Consider the following 10,440-nt stretch of genomic DNA (forward strand, 5'->3'; position numbering starts at 1 on the left):
TTGTTCATGGTGTTGGATTTTGGAGTTGTTACCAGTGAGTCACAAACCTCTCTCCACTTCGGTGCGGGTGTAAGAATCCAGCATATGACTGCTGTCTCTGGCTCGTTGTTCTTTGAAGCCATCAGCCGACAAATGTTCTAGCTCGTGGCCGGGGCTCTCAGCTCTTGAGGCTGGTGATGACACACATGCTCAGCAGACAAAGTGCCCGGACCACCCGGGCTTTAGGTGTCCTGACCTTGGAGGTTGGCTGTGAAAAATAACAACACAAGTGGAGAAAGAATGCCTCCTATGCTGCATAAGGGGTCAAGCTGTTGCCCCGGTCAAGATGAAGTTCAACATGCCTCCTGAGCCTCATATGGGTGCAAAATGTTTGTTTTTCAAAGGTAAAGAGACAAATGTAATAGACTCCAGAAGTGTGTCAGGTCTCACTTCATTGTGTGTGTGTCTGTAGCTGCTGACAGGGACAATGTTTGACCCACTACAGGTTCTGGGAGTTGAATCACTGGAGATGTCGAACACAAATTCACTTAAATCCATTGATCTGAAGCCGGCTCTGAAAAACGTATCATTCTGTCCAATCCCATATCAAAGAAAAACAAAATAGCAGTAATGCCGTCTCTGTGTTCGTGACGTTCTGGTGAAACAGTGATAGATTTACAGCAACTTCTTTCGTTTTTCAGCTATTTGAGGTATCTGTTAAACAGATTGTTGCATTGATTTCTGGGAAGACAGATGGTGGTGTGCATGCTTCAAGACAACTGAAGGAATGAAAAATTGTTCAGCTCGGTAGATCAAATTCAGTATAGTGATGTCCTTAGGGTACATTTTTATTGCGCGTAGGTGCATACGATCTCACAGACATATTTTTGAGTAGCTTTGTTTTCTTTCTGGCCATAGTTGAAAGTAGCTAAAATAGCATGAAATGCTTGAAAATGAGACAAAAATACCATTTTATTCCTGCCAAAGCAATAAGACAAACTTTGATAAATCTGTCTGCTGTGTTAAGAAGTCTTTAAATGGTTAGGTGATTATTGCAGACAACATACTGTATACATACTGTATGATTTTGCCAAAAGAGATAGATAATCCTCAACACTCCCAGAATAAAGACAGCTATTTTGCTACCCATTTTACAGTCCACCTTTGACCTAATCATGATGTATTAACGTGTGCCTTTAAAACTGAAATTGTTGTACAGCCCTTCGTGTGTTTCAGATTTCAAGTTTGAATGTAAAGTGAATCTGCTGCTGCCAGTGTGTCCTCTCTCCTGAGGAAGAGGTGAATTCAAGATATATTGCCCTAATTATAATGTATTTAATCTCGTCTTCTGTGCTTCACCCATTCTCAGTCCTCCTGCCACCCTGTAGTCCTTTCAGTCCCAGCAGCCCCGTGCAGCCCCATGCAGCCCCGTGCAGCCCCGTGCAGCCCTGTGCAGCCTCTGGCCTCCCAAGTGATCATTATTTGCTATGATTGACACGTCAGGATGGTGTACATTTCATTGATGAGAATTTCAGAGCCCTGGGGCTCGTGATCCTTCAGTGATCGGTGGTACGTCACCCAACAGCCATCCCAGGGGGCACAGTCACAGATCAGTTTCAAATACTCTGTCTCTTCACCAAAGGCAAACTAACCTAACCTGCCACCCAGGAGCCTGCAGAGGAAGACCTGGCAGGGGAAGCAACTGTAGGTAAAGACAACTTATCACACACCGCATGAAACCTTTCAATCTGAGGGAGAGAAAAGCTTTAACTTTATTCTCTAATCTGTCTGGACTATTGAGTTATTATCATATTGCAACTCACTGTTTGAAATTTTTATTTCGAGTGGTGAACCTTAGACTAGAATGATAAATGGGATCTAAAAGAGAGAGAGGAGTGGCGGTGGCATCATATCTGTTACAACCTCATGAACTAGAACTGCTTCAAAAATCCTCCTTCAAATGTAACCAATATCTCTGGATCCCAGGAACAGCCTACGTTTTGCTTTACTCTCATTATGTATCAGTGTAAGGTTAATAAAAGTCTTATGTAATTCATTACAGCAGAACTGTAATTTTTTAATGACATGTTGAAAAGAGCAAGCGATAAGTATAAAATAGTATCATTCACATATAAATTTATTCAACAGTTATGGACAGATATTTCAAATCTTTGACTTTGTCAGATTGTTTACTCTGCAATCATATTTTCTCAGGATGTGTAAGAGAAGCTGAAAGTTGTAGCCTCTCTGAAAACTATATTGAAGGACATGTTAGCAATAATAGCAGGCCTATATCAATCAGATCATCCATAAGTCACAAAACAATTAAATAAAACATTTCTTTGATTAAAAATGACTTTGTGGAGCCAGTTTTATTCTAATTTCAGTGATTACAGACAAGAGAATTCAAAGTGCAGATTGTAAGTGTTTGAATTTTCTAAAATAATAAATTCAATCTTAGATGTTTTAATGGTTAACGACTTCCTCGTTTTGACTTTATCTCCCTTAGTGGAATACTGATAGTTTTATTATCAAAAGAATATAAATTTGCTTTATACTATATTTACTATATTTCAGAATTTAAAAATTGACTGGAAAGAACAAACAAAACCAAACTTCTCAACTTGTCAGTGGTAATGGTAATGGTTGTTCTCCAGGAGATGAACACAGCACATTAAGGCTGTTATGGAGGAGCTGTTATTTGGCAAATTTCTGTTATTGTTACTTATAATATAGAGAATTGATTTAAAAAAGTTTGGGAACATGCATAATGTGCTTGCTGTCCACCACCTGTGACTTGAGAGTGTCCACTAAATTGTTGACCATGCGGGAACGTTACGGTACTATTCATTCCCATGTCGGAAAGTGTTTGAGGTGTGTGCTCCATTGACCTCTGGGTCACATACCACACAAAGGGGCTATGCAGTTATGCCGACCACGTAGATGTTTAAATCAAAACACTGGCAATCAGAGGTGGACGGTGGGAGGGAGAAGAATAGAGGGGATGGGGGAGAAAGAGAAGCTCGTTCTTGAGGCACGGTGAGATGGGAAAGTGCCGGGTGGTGGGTGTGTGCATTGACTTGGAATATGTTGAAGAGACGCGTGTGTTATCTTTTCTCCTCGCCACTGGTCTTCCAGTACCTCCCCTCGCGGTGTGTCGTCAGCAGTTTATCTCAGGGCCTGGCATGAGCTGCAAGAGAAAATGGGAGGAAATCTGATCCATATGGTGGCACTATAAAGCTCGCCACTGATTTGCAGGCTTCATCAAAACCTGGTCAAGGCTTCATCACTCATGACTGGCATCCTCCTCTCACACCTGGTCACTGCGCTCTGAACTTCTCACTCCTTCCTCAGCAGCACCACTTATCTGCCTGACCCCGGGGGTGCCACAGCAACAGTCTTCAAAGCTGATTCTTCTTAGAGAGGTAAGCTGATTTCTGGGTCAAAAAGTGATGGATTTAAATTAAACAGCAAGTTATGGATAATTAGACTAAAAGATGGAAAAGATCTGGTGCTAGTAACGGTAATTTGTATATGAAGACAGATTATGAATAAGTAATAATTACTATATGTATAAATCTTTTCTCTCATGTTGCCACAGATATGAAGATACTGGGCCAGCTTGCTTTCTTGCTTTTGCTTGGGGGAATCTGGTGTCAGAACAACCGTAATGCTAAAGCTAGTGGCAAGTCCACCAAGAAGTCTGGTGGGAACCAAGGAGGTGAAGTTGGCCAGTCACCCCCCACGGTTGATCTGACTCCTAGAGGAACTGGGGGCAGTGGAAACACTGGGGGCACTGGAAACACCGGGGGCACTGGAAGCACAAGAGGCACTGGAGGCACGGCTGAAGCAGGACGGGAGGGCGCCACTGCAGCTCGAGCAGCTGGACAACAGACAGATGATATGAGGCTGCACTTCCTCAAGAACACCCAAGTTACATGTAATGATGGAACAGCCGCTGGGTGAGATGTTTTTCCATTTCCTATCTGTTTGTTGATTAATACAGAGATTTAACAGAAGCTACATAGAGCATCAGTGTGTCCGTTCATAGCTGCTTTATCTTTACTATCTCCTCATTCCTGTTTAATTGTGCTTCTACAGGTTTTACCTAAAGGAGTTCAGAGGAAGCCGCCGATGGCTGTTATTTCTGGAAGGTGAGTATTTAAAAACCCAACTAGTTAATTTTGGTCCCAAAAGGTCAGCTTGTTTTGGCGCGACGCCCCCCATTGGAATTTTGATGGGGATGTCATGTCCCGTCATCTTCTGTTTTTCTCCTTTTTTGGTTGTTGTCTGTCACTCTGATGGACTTTGGAGGGGGGAAATGTGTGTGGATTATCATCCTGCTTGACACCAGAGTGACTTCTGAGAGAATATAAGATGTGTGCCTTAGATTTTCCCAAACACAAACATTTTACCTGGCTGAAATGATAAGATTTAGGATTTATGGGTCTATTGCTCTGTGCAGCCTAATAGATTGGTTTTGCCTCAATTATATATATATATATATATATATATATATATATATATATATATATATATATGAGGCATACTGCTGTTTTATTTACCACTTTACGTGAGCTGAAAGTCAGTCAACAAATCAGGAGCTGACATTTTGTAAATGAAAGGAATCATGTCTTTTCTGTCCAACTGTCAGTGAATGTATGATCTTGTTGGCAGACCAGGCTACAGGTGCATTGCTTTCCCTCTCCATTCCTCACAGGCCTCCATGATGGGCTAATGAGGGTCTCCCTTGCTGCGCCTGATGTCTAATATTAGTCTCTGTTATTTTTAGGTGGCTGGTGCTGCTACAGCAAAGAGACCTGTGATTCCAGGTACCAAAATATCCCCCGACTAATGAGCTCATCGGGGTGGCCCCAAACAAAAAGAGGTAGGTCAGCTGGCCGTGTTTTAAAAAGCATGTCATACATGTTCCCATAGTGTTACTTTCTTTACGTAACCCTTGGTGAGACAAAAGGACATCTGTCTCATCTCTGCCGGATTTACAGGAACTGGAATACTGTCTTCTCAAGTGGAGGAAAACCCACACTGGCATAATGCAAACATTGTGTAAGTACCTGTATATCCTCACTGTGAGTCTTATTATTGTGGCTACTGAAGGTGTCATGTGTAGAAGATTGCCATCTGTAAAATGTTCACAGTTCTGTATAAACTAGAATAATAATAATAATAATAATCTTATGGCTGACAAAATAACACAGCAGGGAATTTGTTTTGTTTGTGCCTCTAGCTGTTTTTGAACTAATTGATTTTTTTGGCATCTGAGGGGAGTGGAAGAAAAACACCCCACAGAGCTGAGGGGAACTGCAGAGTGAGATGACAATCCGCAGTGGTTTTGTCTCTATGAATGACCCCAACCCTATCACGTTGCACATTGTCATTTGATCCGTTGTTGATATAAAGATTTTCATTCGTGTAGCTTTGAAGTGAGACTCAGTTCACCACACTCAGAGGTTTCGGTGCTTCAGCTTTACTTGCTCTGGTATGTCAGTAGCCTATAGCGGCCAATACATTGTCCCAATCTGATACATGACAGAAGAAGCCACCTGCAGCCTGAGTTGATTTTTATGGAGGAGAGAAAGAATTGTTTTGATGGCCTCAAGGTTCAGACTAACAAATGTGATTGTTTCCTTTTCTGTAGTTTCATCCCGTACTGTTCAAGTGATGTATGGAGTGGTACTGGGCCTGCCCCAACTCCTCCTCCGAGGCCACGACAAGGCAGAGAGAAAGAAAGAGAGAGAAATGCAAACACAAGTAGGTTTCTTCAGATCCTTCAAGATCTTCTCAGTGAGGTCCCTCATAGCAACGACAGATCTGTGCTCCCCTTGGTTATAAGAAAACACAGTTAATCTAACTTTTCCGTTTGTGGTGCTCCCAGTCATTTGCTGTCTGTATTTGTTATCAGCTGAGTATACCTTCATGGGATCCCTGATCATCCGCGAGGTCATCAAAGACCTCATCCCCAAAGGAATCAAGCTGGCCAAGGTTGTAATGCTGTCTGGCACAAGGTGAGTTTGTTTTATTGCTCTTGCTCTGTTGCTGACCACAGCTTTTGGACAAGAGCCTGCATCCTCTGTCCCATATGGACCATCTCCATGCCTAACATTAAACAAGAGAAGCCCTATTTAAGGTGCATCCTCTTGTCAACAATAAAGATGTTTACAGTCAACTGTGAACAATAATGTGTGTAATGGTGAACATTGTTGTTAGGACACCCCCAAGCTGTAAAACAAGGTCCACTGTCTGAATGCAAAGCTGTTTAAATTTTCACTTCCCTGCTGTTAGCTGGCATGCATTTGTCATTTTGATACCGCTAATGAAAATGTCTCTCTCAAAGCCAAACTATTTATTGATGTTTGTGGCTCCCCTGCAGTGCGGGTGGGACAGGTGTTTTGCTGAACATTGAGAGGGTGGCCAGTCAGCTGGAGCAGCTCGGTGCAGAGGCTCAGGTCCGAGGCCTCGTGGACTCTGGCTGGTTTATAGAGAGTAAGCAGCAGAGATCACCTAATTGTCCTGAGACTGTTTCCTGCTCACCCGAAGACGCCATCAAGATAGGACTCAGGTATAGATGTGCAGTCTTCTGGAAGTCTGTGCAGATTTGATGTTAAGAGTCACTTTCATAGGACAGATGTATAATTTCAAAAAAAAGCTCTTTTAAAATACAGTGTTGTTCCATTGGTTTTTACAGTGTTGTTAAAAAAAAAAGTGGCTGAGCTCCAAATTTGTGTTTAATTGTGTTAACGGTTCATGTATTTTTTCCTCAGGCTGTGGAACGGCGTTGTGCCTGATAGATGTCGGCAGCTCTATAAGAGAGGAGAAGAGTGGCAGTGCTTCTTTGGACACAAACTTTACTCTACCTTGACCTGTGAGTGCTGGTTGGTACCTTAGTTTGTCATGGCATTGGATTAACATGCTATATGATTGACTCCAGCTTTTCAGAAGTAAGGTGCACAGAAATATTATAGTTGTGAGTTTAACTGAATCAAAAGCCGAAAAGTGAACAGACTGCACATATGCTAATGGTCCATGTTGGTAAACCCCCCTGGAAGAACTACAGAAACTGTAGTTTACAAAAGCCAGATTTTTTCTGATATTTTGTAGACCCGACAAATGGCCCTACATTTAAGCTTGACAATTACTGACTTCAGTGACTCCCTGATGCTGGTATCAGAAAAAAACACCATGGAGACAGTAATACAGGCTGAACCTGAGAATTTGCTCACCAAACAACTGATATGTCTTCGACCACTCAGAGGCAACAAGCTACAAACAAAACATCGACTTATTATCATGCTACAAACTTGTTTTGCTGAAGAAGTTAGCAAAGACTTTAACAGCCTATTTACATATCGTCCAATATAAGTCCAATATACATCCTCCTTTTTCGCTCCGTTTTGGTCTCCACCAACTTCTGAGGGAAATATCTGAGCCTTTAGCTGCTAAATGCTTCACTTTATTCAACAGTTAGTCCCTTACTTTGTCTGTCTGCTGCTTGGTGTTGAGCAGGTAGCGAACAATTGCCAGCTGCCTATAGAAATGATGCTAATGAAAGCTGTCGGAATGAACCAAAACAGTAAAGTCACATGTTGTAAAACTAAAACAATTAGCTAAAACAATCTACAGCTCTGTAGAGCAGGGGGCAACTGCAGAGTGATCGGGTGATAATTTGCGGTGGGTTTGTCTCTATGAGCCACTCTGTTCACATTACACATAGTCATCTGACCAATTGTTAATATTAACATATTGATGAGAGCAGCTTTAATGTTGAACTCTGTGTTCCCTGTAGCCCCACTGTTTGTTGTGCAGTGGCTGTTTGATGAGGAGCAGTTGAGGGTGGAGAACATCTACATGGGAGGACAGAGTCTGTCTGAGGAGCAGTGGCAGTACATACAGAACCTGGGCAGGGAGCTCAAGAACTCCCTGAGAGATGTCACGTACGTTCCCAACAACTTATTTAAAAAACCTACATATAATGATAAGAATAGATCTAATACGCACTAGATGGTTAAAGTAAAAGATGAACTAAAGCCTAGAGGTGACTGTGTTTGTTTTTCAGGGCTGTATTTGCCCCATCCTGCCTCTCCCACACAGTGATCACTAAAAGGTAAGAATGGATGTTTGACTTGTGGTGTTTTTAATACACTTTTACTTTTACCTATTCCAGTAGCCATCTCTCCCTATTGAGCTTATGCTGCTGTTTGTGCTCACTCATTCATCACGCCACATTCTTCATGTCACCAAATGCCATTTCACACTTTCCCTAACCCCTCGGTACCCCTTGAACACACTCATTGTTTTGCTGCACACATGGACATTGATGGGTCAGTGCAGTCGGAGCTAAGTTTACAGAGTCAGTCTAAGTTAGGTGTATTTACTGAGGGTGAGGATTCTTTATGGGAGGAGCTGAAGGTCTAAGGTCATTGTAGGAAATCTTGCAGTTGCATTTCTGTGCTGTAACACCTGCGACACCAAGACGATGAGCCAAAAGTGTCCAAAGCAATTTGCAAAACTTGTGATAAGACCATGACGTGGCTGATTACACTTTCCTGGTCCTCAGTTACTTACCCAACCGTCTTACCTATGCTTTCCCTTCACTCTTTCCTTTGCCCCTCTCTCTTCCTTTACAAACTTTGCCCCTCTCATTATTTCTACTCCCTGACATTTTGTTATTCTTCTAGTAACTGGATGAGTTTCCAAGTTAGAGGCACCTCTCTGCCACGGGCACTGCAGTGCTGGGACAGGAGTCTGGATGCAACGCGCAACAACAGGACTCCTGCCAAAGGTTGTCCTTTCCACCTGGTGGACACCTGTCAGTCGCCCCAGTGCAACCCCACTTGCCCGGCCTTGGTGGACCAGGCCACCCAGCAGGAGCTCACCCTGCTCCAGATGCTAGTAGCCATGGGCCTTGACCTCCAGAAGCTGGCCTTGGAACCCCAGGGAGATGAAGATTCTCTTGCTAGCATGGTCAGCAATAGTGGCTAAGTGTAAAAGGGGACTGCAGCTTAAGATATGGCCAGGCAAAGGCTTAAGAGGAAAAGAATGTGTTGAAATTTTAATGTAACCATAGAAATAGTACAGAAATCTGGTTACTACATCTTGTGCTGCTCAGCATTCCATAATGCTCCGTGTGTGTTAAATTGGTGACTTGGCTGGTGGGTATGTCACTGTGTCTGGGTCTGAGTGGTTTGGCTCTCCCTCTACTGGACACAAGAGGAAAGAGCTTTAGGCCTAAACTAAACTGTTTCAGTTGTACTGGTTGAAGAGCTTTGAGTTTTAGCGGATGGCCAAGTTTATTTATACTCTTCCTACCTAACAGTCATACTTTTGATTAGTTATTGATATATTTCTATGTAGGCCAGCAGGAGATGAAACTACAATAATTTGTTCTCATGTATAGTGGATAATCTATAAAAAATATATACGTCCTGTTTAGCTAATTGACATGTGAAGTCTACAATAAAAAGAATCTGTGGTTATTCATTGCTCAGCTGTTAGAATGCAAAGACATAATAAAGATGACGTATTGCAATTCTTTGTCATTGTCAACATTAAAGACCAGCTTTTTTCATAATGTCATGCTAGTTTTGCCAGGCATTTACAGATGCTACTGTAATTGTATGTTTTTATTTTCATCTAGGTACAGTAGTAACTATGTCATATGATAAGGATTTAAGGAGAATTGTATCTGCTGATAATATGTATCAGATTGAGATGTTGCACAAGTTGAAACAGGGAATAAAAATATTAAATTGCATTTTTTGCTTCATCCAAGTCTGTTTGTTCATTTTTTTTATTCATTATATCTGATACTTTCTGTGATTTTTCTTTGAATTAATTGACCCAATGAAGGAAACAAACATGATTCATGCTGGATATTGGTATTTCATTTAAGATATGGTATTTAATTAGTCACAAAACCAGTGGACATTAAAAAACAGACACATGCATATGATATGACCGAGGTTGTGATGAGCGTGAGTTCGACCCATGTGTGCTCGCAACTGCTCAACATTTGCTTGCCTGTCAAGTTGACTTTTGAGACTATGGAGGCGGAGACAGTGGCTGATATCTCTGCTTCATTAATTGGTCCCTTTCATCACCCATAGTCTCTGGCCTGTCTAATACCCTCTGACCCCTTTTTGGGTCAGATTACTGACCTTGACCTGGGTCTTGGGTCTACACTTTTTCATTGCCATCATAAACTAAATATGCCGCTGCTGTCAACACAAACGTGTGCACAAGTAAATGTTTAATTACTGAAAGCAGCCTTTCTAATCTTTAAAGTACAGTACATTGCTAAAGAAAACACACAACCACCTTTTCACTCTGCTGCCCTCTGGAAGGCGCTACAGATCCATTAAGACCTGCACTTCCAGACTGAACAGCTTTTACTCAAGTGCCATCAAAGAGCTGAACTCATGAACTGAAATACTTGAGGCTGGT

The 10,440-nt window shown here is 42.0% G+C and overlaps 1 protein-coding gene across 1 annotated transcript; it reads left to right on the plus strand.

Annotated features, from left to right (window-relative positions):
* The first annotated feature begins 2,803 nt into the window (after window positions 1-2,803).
* LOC111229445 (carboxylesterase notum2-like) lies at window positions 2,804-8,979 on the plus strand. The gene is made up of 12 exons (XM_022755777.1): window positions 2,804-2,819; window positions 3,536-3,941; window positions 4,081-4,133; window positions 4,772-4,867; window positions 4,986-5,046; window positions 5,639-5,751; window positions 5,903-6,005; window positions 6,371-6,559; window positions 6,762-6,862; window positions 7,784-7,931; window positions 8,054-8,101; window positions 8,676-8,979. The coding sequence occupies exons 1-12, from the start codon at window positions 2,804-2,806 to the stop codon at window positions 8,977-8,979; spliced, it is 1,638 nt and encodes a 545-aa protein (XP_022611498.1).
* Window positions 8,980-10,440: the final 1,461 nt, after the last annotated feature.

The sequence above is a fragment of the Seriola dumerili genome, unplaced genomic scaffold, assembly GCF_002260705.1.
Source record: "Seriola dumerili isolate Sdu_G_001 unplaced genomic scaffold, Sdu_1.0 BDQW01000230.1, whole genome shotgun sequence".
NCBI classification, from domain to species: domain Eukaryota; kingdom Metazoa; phylum Chordata; class Actinopteri; order Carangiformes; family Carangidae; genus Seriola; species Seriola dumerili.